The sequence below is a fragment of the Micrasema longulum genome, unplaced genomic scaffold (genome assembly GCF_059751315.1).
Source record: "Micrasema longulum isolate JH-2025_06_02 unplaced genomic scaffold, ASM5975131v1 h1tg001670l, whole genome shotgun sequence".
Taxonomy (NCBI): Eukaryota; Metazoa; Arthropoda; class Insecta; order Trichoptera; family Brachycentridae; genus Micrasema; species Micrasema longulum.
Genome location: NW_028278849.1, coordinates 181000 through 199090, shown reverse-complemented (window position 1 = coordinate 199090; position 18091 = coordinate 181000). Strand labels below are relative to the sequence as shown.

The window sequence follows — 18091 nt, the reverse complement described above, 5'->3', positions numbered from 1 at the left end:
GTTCTGCCGATTGGTCCCAACGGACCATCGACATGTTAAGCAAACCGGAAATCTTCCACAACTCAAGAGAGCCATTGGTTGATTCATATGAACTAGTGAGATGGTTCAAAGTAGTTAGTTTCAGCTAAAATATTTTTTAATCTTATTTTTGTGCATTTTCAAGAAACTTTTTGTATAATATAATGCTCTAATTTTTACCGCATGTAAAAAAAAATTTTTTGTATCCAATTTCCCGTAGGACTGAAGTTCCTCGTTAGCTCCAAAAATGAATAAAACACAATAGTTAGAAAAAAGGCATATATTTCAAATTAAAAATACTTCACACCCTCGACATACAACATGTTAAATTTTATGAATAAGGAGACAGGTGTCTCAATCGCAATACACATTTCTACTAAGCCATTGCTACTTCAACGGGCTTCCCCTCCTTGGCAGCTTGGTATTTGTAATGAAGGTCCATGCAGTCATCATCGGAGATGCGTTTCCACCCGTTGACGGTCATGTGGTACACCCTGACTATACCTCCAGAGTAGGCGTCCCGATGAGTCGCGTGGTAGATTGATCGGCGACCTAGTTCTATGAGAAAAAACAACATTTTACATAAATCTCGTTTGATTACATATCAAGCATTTATTAACACCATCATCACCAAATCCATATCCATAAGACGCTGCATTGTTGGATTAAGTGCAGTGTATCTTGATCATCTATTAAGGGAAGGTAAGGTTAAAAGTCTTACAATCCAGGGACGATGAAATATTCAGTGGAATACCACCTATAAAAACAAAAATTCCATGTTAACCTTTACGGAAATTGAACCCAGGACCTCTAAAATGGTAGGCAAACGCACCCACCAATTAATATTTTAATAGGTACGGATAGCCTTTTCGAGAAAGGAATTTTCAGATTATCCCTAGACACTTAAAGAGATTCAATTTTGTAAGTCAATATTCTCTTCAGAAGTTTATTGTAATTGATTATAAAAATAAAAGACGAGTGATACTTGAATTCACAAATTTTGAATAACCGGTGAATGGTTTCATCGCTTTTGCGACATCTTCGAGTTAATTTTCTGAGTCAGAGCGGATGAATACAGTCCTGTATGTATTGAAACCAGAAGTCTGGATGAGTGTTTTGTAGTGTCCTTGAAGACACTTGACTCACACGTGGAAGCATCTGGGTTCGATTCCCGATGTTCTCACACAAACAAAAGGTTATTCTCAAGCCTGCTGTTCTGTGCTTTACAGCACAGTGAATAGTATTTTCACTTTTTTTATTATATTTATTTTTAAATAAGAAAAAAAGCACAGGGGTAACAGTGTTAATATTTTTTTTGTGCGACGTTGGATAAATTTTTTACAAAGGTTTAAAAAATATGGATATTTTGAATTATCCTAAACAAGACGTTTCACGCCATGTGGTACAAACAACAACTAAGGACATTATGGTGCCAAACTGTACGCAGTGCTTATTTGCAGCCCAGTCATAATGCATGACGTCAAAATGACGTGATGCCAATGGAGAGCCGTTTTGAATGTGCTCATTTTTAAACCCTAAAATTATAAATGAAAACTTGTTTTGAATACATATAATATATCATTAAAATCGCAAAAATCCTCTTTAAATATATATTATATCTCTTATGTTATTTCTGGTTTGTGAAAAAACTCTTACCTCATCACCGCCTCCCGGCTTGTGATGAAAAAATAAACAAATACACTCGCACTGTTGGGTCCACACCCACCCTATCCGCATAGGGAAAAGATGATGATAACTGTTGCTATGTATTCTTCACGTACATTTAGGACATTAATTTGATAAATAAAAAAAAATTGCCGGTCAACCAGAAATAAAATAAAAAGTGCATTGGTTTAGAATTATAAATATAAACTAAAATTATCATTTTTGTACAGTTGTAGCAGTTGTTGCCATTTTTGGCATCATCGGTGATACTGAAATTCAGCATAACCTGTTTTTTTTTACGAAAATATTTTACTGTGATAAATTTGCTGTAGGGACCAAGACTAGAACTGTGAGTTTTAAATTACTGCTATTTTAATCCTAAATAATGATAGTTTTTCTGATACCCCAGCGGTATCTTTGGTTGATTAAAATCGTAAGTAATATATTAACAGAACACCTTTTAGCATAGCATACCTTTAGAACAATTATAGTTTAATATTACAATTCTAGTAAACAAATGTATTCAAAAGTGAATTTTTCCACACTTCCTCTTTTCAAAATAGATGGTACAGAAATTCCATTCATGACTTCAGTCAAAAACTTAGGTATTATCATTCATAAGCATTTAGGGTGGCGCGATCAGGTTAACGAAGTTAGTCGTAAACTTTATAGCAGTTTGCACTCACTTAAAAGATTACAGAATTTCTTGCCAATTAATGTTAAGCAAACATTAGTCCAGAGCTTACTTCTTCCACTCCTTGACTACGCGGATGTATGTTATCCAGATGCTAACTCTGAATTGCTTGATAAGTTAGAACGATTGCAGAATATTTGTATTCGTTACATCTTTAATCTTCGCAAATTTGACCACATAACCGAGTATCGCACGCAACTACACTGGCTCAGTATCAGGCATAGAAGAAACATTCGAATTCTATCACTTCTTCACAATATTTGAAATAATCCCACTTCACCTGTTTATCTGAGAGAGCTCATCCAACCTCTTTCGCAACACGGACTATCTCTTTGTTCTAATAACGAGAGAACCCTTTTAATACCCTGTCATCGCTCTAATTTTCTTGCCTCCTCTTTCACAGTAGTAGCCGCTCGATTGTGGAATAATCTACCCACTAATGTTAGACGCCCCCTTCTTTATTTACATTTAAGTCAAGATTGAAATGTCACTATCTAAATATTTAAATTGTTCCTTTATCCTTCTTCTTTCCTTCCCATCCCGTCTCCTCTCTTCATAGTATAGTGTTAATTTTTTTTTTATATATATGTTTATTTTTGTTAATCTTTGCTTTTAATTTTTGTATAAAATTGTAAGATTCAATATGTCCATGTATTTATAATTTTCTCAAACTGAACGGTTTGGGTAGGTAGGAAGAAATTGCCTTAAGGCAATATGCCCCCCCCTGTATGTATATTTATTGTATATGTATATAAAGTGTCAAATAAATAAATATGTTCTTAAGAGGAAATATTTAATACAAAATGAAAGCAAAAAAAATACCAAAGGCTTCCTCATCAGTCATATCCCATTTGAATCCCGAGTCAAACACTCCCAGGGCATAGATGGATCCGGAACCCGCTGAGAAGCATTTGCCGGGAGTTCTAGTGCCTTCCGAGTCCACGTAGTACAGGCTGGGACCCTGGAAACAACCATGACAAAAATAAAGTGAATTGGAAACTAGATGCATCCAATGACATTACGAGCGTAAAGATGATGGCATAACAATTCATGGGTGTGGTCTTTTGTTTTGATCAAATGTGACACTACACAGAAAACTGCTGTTGCATGTGATAAGAAAATATATGTTAGAAAAAAAACACAAAAATAGAAGCAGTAATATAAATGAATTAATATCGATACTTATCATCAATGGGTAAAAGGAAATTAATCAATAGGGTGGTTTGCACTGTAGTTTGATTGCCCGAAATGATTATCTTTGATGAACTTGGATTTTCGTATATTTACAAGGACCGAACGTACAAATGTAGAGGAAGTAAGGGCTGTATGCAAAGACAGGGCGGTGTGGCAGGTAGAAGTTGGAGTCAACATTTTATGTAATTTTATAATGAAGTGTGTGACAACTTGAGCCTGATGTTATAAATTGTTCTCATCAGTTTGACATAAAACACAGAAAAGACTTTTAGCCTAGCAAACAGGACTGCTGGTGTCTTAAGCTGTATGAGATTGGTTTCTCGGATGGTATGTTAAAATTAATGGCGAGCTACCTCCAAAACAGAAACCAATACATCTCCTACGGTCTATTTGCGCCAGAGTGTTTCCATACTTTCTCGGGTGTCCCGCAAGGCTCTAACCTGGTTCCATTGTTCTAAATTTTCATTAATAATATTAAAAATGTAATTTTGAACTCGCGTTTTCTGTTGTTTGCGGATGACTTAAAACTATTCTTGAAGGTGACAATTTCTGACGATTTTCGTCTTCTTCAAGCGGATATATCTAATATATCTGAATGGGGAAGGCGAAACAAACTTAGGTTTAATGTTTCCAAGTGTTCGGTCACGTCCTTCACTAGGGCCCAAAATACTCTTTTTTTTCGCTACAAAATGAATGACCAGAATCTGATACAAACATTGAATGTTAAGGATTTTCGGCGGCCTCCGTGGTGTAGCGGTTAAGACGCTTGACTCACACACGGAAGGTTCCGGGTTCGATTCCCGGTGAGAACACAAAAAAATTAAAATGTGATTTTTCTCAAGCCTGGGTTTCTGTGATGTAATTCACCACTGTAATTAGGCCTCCTGGCCTGTTGTGGTGCAAAAAAAAAAAAAAAAAGATTTATAATAATATTTACTTACCCAAGAAAAAAAAAGTAAAAAGGATCTGGGCGTTAGATTTGTGAGCACTCTGACATTTCATGAACACATAGAGACAATCAGTGGTAATGCATTGAAGATGTTAGGATTTGTTCTGCGTACTGCCAGGGTTTTCGAAAATACCCGCGTACTGAGAACTCTTTACAACTCCTTGGTGCGAAGTAGACTCGAGAGTGGCTCGATGATTTGGGGGCCGCATGAACTGAAGAACTCTTTTATGATAGAGAAAATCCAAAAGAAGTTTCTGAGATATCTCTACATGAGAGAGTGCGGGTATTATCCTTGGCTCAACCCGACCGAGTTTCTCCAGGGTATGCTTGGCTACAAAAGTTTAGAGACTAGAAGGAATGTGTGTTTGACTACACATTTTTATCGATTGTTGCGCGGTATGATCGATAATTCTGAGATTATGATAAGCATTGGTTTGTATGTTCCTGACCTAAGACAGCTGTTCCATGTATCCGAAGGGGTTTTCCGGAGCAGGATTCTCCTACTACTTTGACATGAGTCTCTTTCGTATATATTTTTTTCTTTTTTATAATATGTACATATTAAATATATGTTTGTAATGTATATGTTATATTTAAAATAAATTAATTGAATAATCAAATTGAATTGAATTACTCTCTTATCCCAGCCGGCGAGCATCATGCCCATGCTGAGCCCCATCCCCTTGTAGCTGTACACCAGGTTGGCCATGAGTTTGGAGGCGGCCGCCACGCTGATGCGTTCCCTGTTCCTCAATTCGTACAGCCGACACTGCTTGGCCAGAACTCGGTCCCAGTACACGCAGTCTGCTGCACCTCCGGCCAAAGTTCCTAAAATCAAAATATTTATACTTTGTATAAAATAGTAGAGAAAGATGATAGCTTTAAATACTTGTGAGTTTCTGTAACTGAGGATGGTGGCATGCACAAATAACAGTATTTTTATTTATTTATTTATTCATTCATATAAAGATACATATTACAGAGAAAATAAAAAAACATATCCCCAATTCTATGAGTCCAAGTACCCTGTGTTGAGTACAACATAATGGAGAAAAAAAAGTAGAAGAATGGACTCATCAGTCTCTTATGGCTTGGATAAGTGCTGTGGATGCCTCAGGAGAGGCTTAACCCAAGTTGCATCTTCTTCACACCTACAGGCTACTGCCATCCTAGAAGACCATCGATGATGATCTTTTGGCTTTATTTGGCAGAACTAAAAGACACGGGACATGGGATGAGGCGAGTGCTGGCTAGCGATAGGGTATCCTACTGGCAGCTGATGATGAACACACGCTCCACTTATAAGCATATGTGGACAAATCAAAAGAAAGAATGCAATAGAAATGTGATGCTTTTTATCATAAAAGAAGCCGCATCTTCGGGAAACCATTGGTTAAACCCGAGGATGTGAGAGAATACTCGTATTATATATGTAATAGTAGACTCATCATAGTTTGCGGTGACGTCAAGAGCTTAGGTAGCTGTAATCCATATTGAACTGTATTATGAAAGACTTAAAATGTTCAATGAGATATTAAAAGAGATTAAGGAGACTGGGTGTATTAAATTCTTTTGTGGCGTAGCCATTGTTTTTGGAAAAAAATAACAATTTAAGCATAAATTGTATTTTTTTCTATGATTTAAATGTTATTTTATTCCTTACAACTGTACATTCGTCGAGTTTCTAGTAGTAGTTAGTAGCTACAAATTTTCGAAAAATAAGATGTCTTCATATGGCATCAAATAAGCTTTGTTATGGCATCAAGTAGTAAAAGTAAAGTAGTAGTAGTAGTAGTAGTAGTCAGGGTAAACTGACTTTACCCTGAAGATGGCTCCTGCAATGGTAGCTGAAAGGTCGGAACAAATCCAACACACACAGTATCACCCAAAAAAGAAACATAGATAACAGTGACCGTGAAAACCTTCACACCTACTTTTTTTGTATTCATAAAATTTGAAAAAATTATAATATTCAACTTGCGATTTAACTTCAATTATTGATTTGGGGTGAGCTTTTAACTTTAAAAGTGCATTATCTCACAACTAGTTTGTTACCAACTTGTGCCAGAAACCCGACAATATACTAAATTAAATAGTGACATTTGGAAGGAGGGCAAGTGCCGGGAACAGGGTGAACGGTGCACTAAAATCTACTTTGGCAAACAAATGTTTATCGCAGGAGGCTAAACTAGCAGTTCACATTGGAGTTCTAGTTTCAACTCTAATGTATGGGAGCGAAGTATGGAATTGGAAAAATAATGATGAAAGTAGGTTGAATGCTGTCGAAATGCGATCCCTCAGGCGAATGTGTGGTAAAACGATGTATGATAGGTGCACAAATGTCGAGATCCGTCAAGTGTGTAAGGCTGAGACATGCATTATTGACAGAATCAAGAAAGGGGTGCTGCGTTGGTTTGGACATGTAGAGCGAATGGACAGCGAAAGAACGGCTAAAAGGATCTACGATGCAAATGTTGATGGATGCAGAAAACGAGGAAGACCGAGAAAGACATGGCACGATCAAGTCCATCAAATACTTGAAGATGGACATGTCAAAAGTAGGAATAATCGGCGTGCGTACATAAGAGGTTGGAAGAATGTACAGGAAGCGAGGTCTGTATGCCAAGATAGAGTGTTATGGCGTTCTATCCTCTCTGCCTACCCCTACGGAGAAACGGCGTGATGGTTTGTTGTTGTTGACATATCCCAAACTCCATGAGACTAAAAGCCCGGTGTTGAATTGGGATACAATATAATGGAAAGTGGAAGCATACATATTTAAAAATGCAAAAAAAAAAATTGCAATGTAAATAACATATCACTATCTGAAACAGCACTATGTGTGTGTGCCATATTATGATTAAAAATAAACAAATTTATACGCAGTCGAACTTGGTTAGAACATTCATCAAGAGGAAACATTCATCAACATTTTAGTTTATGGTTTTCTCCATACATTTACTCACCTTTATAACGAGCTACTTCTCGGACACACTGAACAAAAATATCGTCAACAGTTGAGCGAAAAATCTTCAGTCGTTCATAAACATAATTTTTAAAAGAAGAACCTGGGTAATAAAACCTCAATGGGCGGCTAATTTAGGGCCGATGCTGCTGGGCATCGGCGTCGGAAGACGTTTATTTTAGTGTCTAAGTAACTAATTGGTGTATTGGGCGACAACATTGAAAAAATTTCACACACACGGTTGAAATTGCGTGTACAAAATCCAAGCTTTGTGAACCCAGTATGTACCGGCTCGGCACCACATTACAATTTACAACTTATTTTGTAATTTATGAATGACATCCTTATTTCGAGGTCTTTTAAAACGCTTTCCAGTTTTATTGAAATGTTTTATGATTTATCTTACATTTTTAGGTTTATGTAAAATATTTTTTCATTATTACTTCAGACGTTTAATTTTTAATTTTAATAGTTATAATTTATCATCAATATAAGATTAAGTTCGTTAATATTTTGATTATTTTGTTGTAATTTTTCTAGTTATTAAGTTCTATCTTCCTTCTAATTTTACTGTAAGTTTCTATTTTCTGTTAAATAGGCACTATCAGGTTTTGGTGGGTTTTTCTGTTAGTGCCTATTTCAATTAATGTTGAAATTTTTATTGGTTTGGATATTATTCTTGTACTTATATTTTTCTTGTCTTTTGTTTGTATGTATATTGTTATTCCTCTCTGTTTATGTTTTTCTTATGTTTATAAATGTAACTTGTTTTTGGCCGATGTTATCAAGTTTTGATAGAAGGCCCTAATAAAAAAAAAAATTAAAAAAATGTTTTATGGTCAGAGCATAATAAATAATACGAGTGGGTGATGTCAGATCAGTTAAAAATTAGCTCTTGAATTATAAACATAGTACTCTACTAACAAGAAGAAGTGTCTCTCAATTCTCGAAAAAGTGGCAATCATTTGTGAAATAGAATGTGGCGCAAAAAATCTTGAAGTGTGTAAAAATTATTTTTATTCATAGTTCAAATATTGTGGAAAATAAGAATGTTTATTTATCTGCATTTTAAATTTAGATAGTAGTATTGTAAGCATTATGATTTTCTATATAGTTTTATTTTTTTAATTATCTGTATGAACTATACGTATATTTATTTGTTTACTTAGTGACAATATGCAATGGCAATTGGATTTAACAACAACCTTTCTCTGATATAACGAGTAATGCTTATAATGAGCTAATTCAGTCGGTCCCATCTTCCTCGTAATAACCAAGTTCGACTGTATATAAATCGGCTAGCCGATTCGCTAATCATTTAATTTCATCATCTTCTCCTGTTCTAACAGGCTGAGACGCGTTAGATGGAGGCTAACCTAACCTGAGGACAGTCCGTGTTAAAATGCTCTTGTATTATATAGACATATTACTTACCCAATAGAAAATCATTGATTTCCACAATTTTCTTCATGGATTGGGAGCCAATAAATTGACCACCAGTGGCACGGGAGTCTACGGCCAATACTACGCCACCCTATGGATTAAAATTATGTAAAAACATATGAGACTATGGTAAAATATAAAAAAAATAACAGTTCAAACACAACAAACAGCAATATTTTTTACCTGATATTGGAAACCTAAGGTGGTTGTACCATGATCAAAATGCATTTTAATTCCTTTTCCCGTGTCATCTTTAGTAAATCTGCTGAGATTTTCGGCAGGCTGCAATGAAATAAAGTTAAAAGAATGCGTCGCCACACATTCCTAAAGTTTAGAAATTTTAAAACATGATTGGCAGATTTGAAATTGCACATAACCTAAAACTTACGTTAGGGAAAGGCGGCACGCTCAAATCGCAATTAGCTGTGAAATTTCTTGTCTGGTTAACAACTTCTGTGTTTATATCGTTATACCGGTCTAGGGGGTTGAGGTTTAATTTACTTTGCAATCCACAATACTCGATTAATGCCATTTTAACGTTCGAGAATGACAGCAAAACTATTCCCCGAGAATAATGACAAGCGACAAAGCGAACAACACTGTGAAGCTAGCGGCGGATTCCATTTCGTACCAACGTAACCAAGAAAAAACATAATATTAGCTATTTTTTTTATGGTCTATGACTACCATACATTTATAATTTTTGTACCCCAAGAAGCATATTTTAGTTTAAAAATTACACCACAGAATAACCAGGCTCGACAAAAATTGAATTCGGAACCCTATGTGCGTGAAGCAAGTGTCTTACTACGGGGGCCGCCATCAATATTAACATATAGTCATTGCAAAATTAACTGAGAACAAAAGCAAACATGCCCACATTTTATATTATTCGGCTCTGATTCAATGTTTTTAGTTTTTTTTGTGAGTTTTTTAAAAAGGGTTTTCTAGCGCTACTCTTTACATTCATAAATAAATATTTGCATTATTATGCTTGCACATTTTTTTCAAATTTGGGGGCATTTTCAATAAATGAAACTTGGGACTTTTGATCCGCAAGTTCGTGACATTACCACGGGACCACAATCTGGTTCATGTATAAATATTATGTATGTTTAAAAAAAAAGGAATTCATCATAATAGAAAGCCAATAATAATAAAAAATATATGTGAAAGTAAGCACATAATAACCTCCCTAAAAATATACTTACCCTTTTTTATAAATACACCATCCTCAAGTAATATTGCATTATTTATAATAAAGTATGTAATGTAATCGATGCAAGTAATTCTTCTTCTTCGTTTTTTATGGCCTTTTCACAGGTTTAAGTAATAAAATAGTTGCAACAATAATCGCGAATACTAGTTGGTTGACGTTAGTCAATGTGCTTTTCAGTTTTTGATGTTTCTTCAAAAATGTTTTAAGTGTTTTTAGAGTTTAAAAAAAAGTGATTATCTTTTCTTTTGGTGCATCAGTATCCTTTACACATATTTTTAAAACTTATTTCTTTTTTAAAAATATAAATTCACAAATAACTTATTTATTCAGACTTTAATTTAAACTTTTTTTTTCTTTTCATTCTAAGTAAATATTATTTTAATCTTCTAACTATGAATAGAAATGAGAAACCTCCAGATCCGCCTGATGGAATCTAAATTCCAAATTATCCGTTTTAAAATGATTTGGCTGACAGGATTTAATCCCACTAACATCCAATGATAAAAACAAAAAAAAAACAATTTTCGAGAGGAAGTTTCTCCCTCAAAGTTGGAAAACTTAAATTCTGAACATACTTTGGAGGAAAATATCATCCCAATCGTAAATTTAGCTCTATCCTAAGAATCCAACCTACAACAAACGTATTATACTGAGAGAGATTGTGCATCATTTCTGGTTCATGTTGAAAGGAATGTTTTGTAAAATTCTGCAGTCACTATAAACTGCATAAAGGTTGGAAAACAGCTTCATGCAAATGGTGTTACTAAAGATGTCACCAGGACAGGCCGCATAAAAAAGATAGGCCGCAATAGAATATTTATTGAATTTAAAAACTTTTTGTCGGCAAAGTGCTCAGTAAACTAAACTATAAATCATTTACCCCATTTTTTATGGTTTCTCGTTTGGGTCTCAAATAAATTTCAAATAATATTGAGCTACCAGACAATGAGACAATGAGGATCTTCAGCCCTACGGGAAATTGGATACGAAAAATGTTTTCTTGCGCGCGGTAAAAATTAGAGCATTAAATTGTACAGTAAAATTTCTGAGAGCTTTGAAGAATATCCGGTTTGGTCACCGTTAACGAACCAATTGGAAGAACTGTCATAGAACAACCTCTGACGTAACTCGCGGAGTTATTTCAGAAATACAAAACTTTAAAAAATCATAGCGCTGATAATACGATATTTAAAAATAATAAAAATAAAAATTTGGCTTAGTTTAATATTCTATTAATAAATAAAAAAACAAAACAAAACAAAGACACCGAACTTCCTCATTGTGGTAAAATAATAAAAAGTAGATGGCTTTCGAGAAAGGTATTTTCTCTAGATTCTTCGACTATTATAAGGGTTCCGACCCAAATGGTAGTCCTCACATTTCAAGGACAGTCTGTTCCTGAAAACGTATTTTCATTTTTTCCTCAATAGTTTAGTGAATAAATGTACGGAGAAAACCGTAAACTAAAATATCGATGAGTGTTTCCTCTTGATGAATGTTATAACCAAGTTCGATTGTATACAAATTTGTTTATTTTTAATCATAATATAGCACACACATAGTGCTACGTGTTGTTTCAGATAGTGATATGTTATTTATGCTGCAATTTTTTTTTTGCTTTTTTAAATATGTATGCTTCCGATTTCTATTATTTTGTATTCCAACTGAACACCGGGCTTTTAGTCTCATAGAGTTTGGGATATGTTACTATTTAATTTAGTATATTATCGGGTTTCTGGCACAAATTGGTAACTAACTAGTTGTGAGATATTGCACTTTTAAATTTAAATTCTCACCCCAAATCAATAATTCAAATTTAACCGTAAATTGACAGACGTAAGTTAAGTTGTAAACTGACTTTACCCTGAAAATAACTCCTGCAATGGTAGCTGAAACGTTGGAACAAATCCAACACACACGGTATCACCCAAAAAAAAAACATATTGATAACAGTGACCGTAAAAACCTTCGCACCTATTTTTTTGTATTTATATGAAGAATAAAACATTAATTATTTTTACCTACTTATTTCAAACAAAGATTCTTTCTGTTTCTTTATCTGATTGATTACCTTATCTTTATGTAATAGATGATTGAGATACGGTGCATTTGGTTTACCCATGCAGTGCTCTATGCTCCATCGGTTGCGGATAGGGGCGGATAGTGATGACGATATAATTTAAATATTATTTTTTTATTCTCCATATAGGCACAAAGCAAAACAAGATTTACAAAAGCAATAAAGTGTATCTCAAATTAAGCACACAACATTTTACTTGCAACTTACAACCAAAATACATTGGAATGGAAAAGACAAATAAAACTTCTAACATTTTATGTAACTTTTTATTTTATGGAATGTAAAACAAGTACAGAATACACGCTTCGACAGACATCTTGTATTGTAATTAATAATCTGTATGCACATATCAAAGATTCACAATAATAGATATGTTTGAAATGAATATTTTATAAAAAAAATATGGCAATAGAATGGCAATATCATTATCTTATTTACATACATTAAAATTACCCCAATAATTGAATAAAAACTATATAATTCTTATCGCAAAATACTCTTAATCTCTAATCTAGTAATTGGTAGCTAACGCTAGAACAATATTTAATACTTCTGGTGGAGTATTTTCATTATTGGAAGAAATTTCATAAGACTATAATACATTATAAATTACTGCGTAAATAATACTTATGATGAGCAAAATCTTTTTTCTTTCAACGAATCTTAAGCACTACGCAATATAATAATTGAGTATTTTATAAACAGCCATTTATGGCGTGCACAAAAGTACGAACATTTGTCTTTGAAAAAAGAAATCAAGAAATTATACATTCCGAGACTTTTATGCGGTAATACAAAATATGAAGTATTTCACGTAAATAATAATTAGTGATGAGGATCGTCATTGCTACAAAATTGATTTATACACTGATTTGTTAAAATGATTGATGTTTTAACTATTTTGGCAGATTTGATTAGCATTTAACTTTATTATTTCAGTTGTACATTTACACACATCTTAAAATTAATGAAATATTTAAGCCTCTTAATAAATATAACACAAATATCAACTTTTGAATTGGCACTTTCCTAAATACTTAAATGACAGAAGTTAAAATAAAGTTTATCACATTGAAAAATACAAAGTAACCATGTATAATCTTGTTACTTGTTACCCCTAAAGTTTTACAGTCAAAGAATCAGAATACTGTCAGCTATAATATAAAATGTTGAATGCATTGAAGATTTATGGTTTTAAGACCATTAATTGATAATAACTGGAAATTATGTTTTCAAAAATACACATATTTATAGATAAAAAAAGTTGTCTATTAGTTGAAATTTGTTATGTTTCTGTAATATATTATAATCAACTTGATAAAAATAGATGAAAACAGACTGTGAATAAACATAGTATGTTTATAGAGATAGTAAATGAATGCTGATAGAATCTATAAAAGTTGGCACGATTGAGCAAGTTAGGTATTTTACAAAAAAAAAATTATTAGCAAATATGCAATTATAAGATAAGCAGTTAAATCAATATTTTATTTGAGGGCTAAGAATTTAAGAGTTTTACTTTTGCTTGTTAAAGATTTATTATATATTTGATGTTTTTCAATCATTGCATATTTCTATTAAAAAGTATTAAGGTAAAATCCGAATTTTCTTCTAGCTGTATTTGTGATTTAATGTTTTTTCGTTTGACAATGGTTTTGTTTTTAAACAATCGATAAGAAAATATAAATTAAATGTCATTAGTCATGCAAATAATGTTGTTATGACTGAAAAGAATTGTTAGTTTTGTTTAAATTTATTTTGAGTGTTACTCTCATAATCAAAATGTGTGGAGCATTAAACATTATTCAAAATGTTGCACACATTTATAATTTATTTATTTAACTATAAATCAACCAGTCCAAAAAATGACATAAAAATATCTAATAAAATCCCATTGAAAAAGCATATTTGTTTATTAGAGCCCTGTTAACAAAGCCATCAATGAAATTTATTTGAATGAAATAGTGAGATTATTGATATTTCTAAAAATACTATAAAAAGGAAAAAAAAAACAATTTTTGAAAATAGAGTTTGATACACTTATGATATGATTTAATATAATTTATTATTATAAGTAAAATATGGCAAATGATCGGTATTGTACATACTTAATTCTATAGAATAAAAAAATAAGTACAAACATAAAATTTTACAAATACTATTAATTTACAAGGAAAAGAATGCTTAATAGTTTAAAATCATTATGGCAATATTGTGGCACAGCATTTTTATATTGTTCATTTTAAAAATATCGGTTGCAATATTTTTAGAGTTTTGATAAAATATTAATGCTTAAATTGAAAAATTTATATCACAATCTCACTTCAAACATTTAATAATTCAGTATGTTAGAAGCAAACCCAACAATATTAGAAACATATATAGATCTTCCAGTTCACAATTAAGATATTTCTAAATTACAAATTTATAGAGAGCGAGAAAAAAAATGTTAAATAAAATTGAATACAGTGGAATCTCAATATTCATCATTAATGTGTTCCTAGGTGTCTAATGAATATAGAAACAAATTTTCCCATTAGAAACAACTGAAATTCAATTAATCTGTTTCAAACTCTTAAAGACGTTAAGCTAGGGTTTCCTAGGACAGCGGTGCCCGTATTTTAACGGCCGTAGTGAACAGTAATGCGGTGGACAGCCGTCGTAACGATGACTAGAGAATGGTTTCCTATAAAAACGGTGTTGATAACACCGTCAAAAAATAAAACCACTCTCTAGTCACCGCTACGATGGCTGCCTACCGCATCACCGTTCACTACGGCCGTTAAGATACGGGCACCGCTGTCCTAGGAAACCCTAGCTTTACACAAATGTCATTTAAACTTTAACTTTAACTTTATTGTACTAAATAGAGGTAGAAGTGGATGATTTAAGAAAAAGAGTTGGTATTAATTCAAACAAAACCACCAATAGAAACTACAATTCTGATCATGGGGTCGCAGCGCTGGTGGGAGTGACGACAAATATGGAAAATAATAATAAATATGGGGAAAAAAATTGACATCAAAATGTGACAATTTTCGTATACTTCGAATATAGGGGTTGACGGATATAGAGGATCCACTGTATTGTAGATTTGTGCCTGAATTTGATATGTTTATAGCTATTTAGTGATTGGGTACATTGGAAACTGTCCGCATTATTAGTATTTAGTTATATTTTTCAAATGATGCACGCAAATTCACCAATCAAATTTTGGAAAATTTTCATGTCAGTGTTTTTCCGGCATCCGATTTTTTGGATGACATTTTGTAGTTAGTACCTAGGTATTGAGTAGTTAATCATTCAGGAGGACAATTTTACACAAAACTGCACATTTAACTTAAATCAAATTTGTTTGGACTCGTCTGACTGAACTGGATGATCGATATACAAACAATTGTGTCGCACCTTGAGTGTGAAACTGAAGTATGTGAAAATGCAGAAAAATATGATTTAAAAAAATTAGTTTGATTGGAAAACCAGTGTTTAAAAAAATATGCATTAATGTTTCCATTTAAACTTACTTCCCCTTTACACTTTTAAGCTTGTGACAAATGTGATTGTTTTGCATAATATAAAAAAAGAGAAATTTGCACTTTGGTTTTACACTTATTTTGCGATGTGTCAAACATAATAATTTATATGTTGGTTGATTCTTGACTGAATGGTGTGCAAAAGAATTCATTTTATTATAATATTTTTTCATAAATATTATAAACAGAAGGTCAGGTTAAAAGTTTATATATAATACAATATTTATTCAAAAAATAGCAATGAATTTTTGGGTAAATTTTTTTTTTCCTAGCATCTTAATTATCAATAATAATTGCTAAAAAACATGTTATTGTACTATCCTGTTATGCGGAATGTCTTTAATAATTTATTTATTTTATTGCAATTTAGGTATGTTTGATTTTTTCTTAAAGTCAGATGTATCTCGTGACAGTCTTAATAAAAAAAATGCATGTGGGTTGAAATATGCAAGTTTTATGCCTAAAATGTAATATTTTGGCACGTTTTGATCATTTTGTCTCCAAATGACATTTTTAAAGAAGTTAATAAATAAATAAGAAAATTATACAATATACAAAATTATAATTTCATAAGTTGGCACAATGTATTGGCAAAAAATATCTACAGTTTTGACTGAATTGTACAAATATTAGGCGCCTCTATAAATTCTTAAATAATACTTTAACTTAAATTAAATAATTACGCAAGTTTGTACAGAGATTATAGTTTATAAAACAAAAATAACAGTAACAATGAATTATTCTAAACCCCAGATACGACACATTTGAAACCTTAGAAAGCCGGTGACAAATCACGTCAACTTTAAAATTCAAATTTTAAAGATGTTTGAATGACATTTCTTAAGATTTATTTATTCCATTGGCACCTCGAGTCTTTTGGCACTACGTAAATTGTATGTCATGATAAATATAAATAATGCTTAGGTCTTAAAATACTTTTTAAAAACAACTGTTTTTTTTGACAGTCAAAATTTGTACAAATAAAACATAATGCAAAAGAAAAGAACGTATGAGTCATTTTTTAACAACCATGAATACAGCAATTGTAATATTGAATACTCACAAAAAAAAAACACGTAAATATATTAATAAATTGAAAAATATACAAGAGCATATTATAATATATAATCACAAATCATTCGCTGGTTCGACAAACAACCTAGGATATTAAAATACTACGAAATATTTACAGTAATACAAAGGAGATAAATAATATTATAATGAGTTATAATTGCACTTTGCGTTGTATTTTCCCATTCTGAGAGTCGCAATGAATGTTTTTTATTTTAGCTTTTCGATAATTGTTTGTCTTCATTTTTAAGAAGTTAAGTTACTATAAGAAAAACAGGTTGATGGTTCAATATAAGAATTTACATATTTCTTTATAATGCTTAGGTATTCACTTACACTTTATAGTATGTATTATACTTCTCATAATATAAAAATATTATAGTAGGTGCTGTGTAACCAATTTTTTTTTTAGAAAATAAATCCAACATACACAGTTCTGCGTTAGCCTTTCTTAAAAAAAAAAAGAATCAGAATTTTAGAATAATTTGAAAAAGTAGCTTGACGATAGTTTACTTTTTTAGTATATCTATGGTTTACATGTGAGAAAGCCGCCTATTTTGGAAAACTTGATATATTTATACATTTTTTATATTTTGAGATGATTCTGTTATTTGGTGGTTTAAATGCCATATTTTTGTAGTGATATAACGAACTATGTAGGCATAAAAGAAAAATTTGATGTACAACAGAGAAAATTATTGACATTCATTAAAAGAATTACAGCGTTACAAATATTAAAAGCGTTCCCCTTAAAAATAGAATCAAGTTTTACTCCCGTGGTCATTAATTATTTGGGCACATTGATTTTCCGAGGGTATGGATTAATGTATTGGTTATTTATTTTATTTATATGTTATAACTTAAGCGTAGCAATTTGGTAATGATTAATATAAAGATTATTGAACACCCAACTTGTTTTTCTTATTTTAATTTAAACTTCCACACAGAACACTCACTAGCCAGTTTGAATACGTAATTGATATGTTTCTTCTGAGAGGTTAGTGTGGCCACACGGAGGGATGTTTGCCGATTAGGTGGCTGTTGCTATCCCGGGCCTTTTGTTACTTCTTGATGTCCTGGTCCATTTTACCCTTGTCGAGGGACGATGAGACCATTCCACTTCCTTGATAGAGTTTGTCCATGTGTTTGAGTGACTCGTTCAGAAAATTCTGTAAAAAGAGACGGTTTTATTAGGATAGTTATGTTTAGGATGCTTGCGCGACTGGAGTGTATATCTATCAGAAATTTGACAGTGAAACT

At 32.3% G+C, this 18091-nt stretch overlaps 2 protein-coding genes across 3 annotated transcripts in view; both read right to left on the bottom strand.

Moving 5' to 3' along the window:
* Window positions 1–283: 283 nt before the first annotated feature.
* Window positions 284–9514, bottom strand: Prosbeta5 (Proteasome beta5 subunit). The gene is made up of 6 exons (XM_088237223.1): window positions 9317–9514; window positions 9112–9210; window positions 8920–9019; window positions 5155–5348; window positions 3200–3338; window positions 284–576 (listed from the first exon to the last, which is right to left on the bottom strand). Exons 1-6 carry the CDS (start codon window positions 9458–9460, stop codon window positions 395–397), a joined length of 858 nt encoding a protein of 285 aa, XP_088093349.1. The 5' UTR covers window positions 9461–9514; the 3' UTR covers window positions 284–394.
* A 7927-nt stretch (window positions 9515–17441) lies between these two features.
* Window positions 17442–18091, bottom strand: part of TfAP-2 (transcription factor AP-2) — a 166398-nt gene continuing 165748 nt past the window's right edge. For both annotated transcript variants that reach the window (XM_088237215.1, XM_088237214.1), the window contains exon 9: window positions 17442–18000. In XM_088237215.1, coding sequence (XP_088093341.1) covers window positions 17893–18000 — 108 coding nt within the window. In that variant the 3' untranslated portion in view covers window positions 17442–17892. The remainder of the gene's footprint in view (window positions 18001–18091) is intronic.

Excerpts from the sequence above, each read along its gene's own strand:
- Prosbeta5 (XM_088237223.1), bottom strand. The coding sequence starts at position 9,460 with ATGGCATTAATCGAGTATTGTGGATTGCAAAGTAAATTAAACCTCAAC. Across the intron at positions 5,349-8,919 it reads AATCAATGATTTTCTATTGG|GAACTTTGGCCGGAGGTGCA; the intron begins GTAAGTAATATG and ends TTTTGATTTTAG. Across the intron at positions 3,339-5,154 it reads TCGCCGGCTGGGATAAGAGA|GGTCCCAGCCTGTACTACGT; the intron begins GTAATTCAATTC and ends GGTTGTTTCCAG.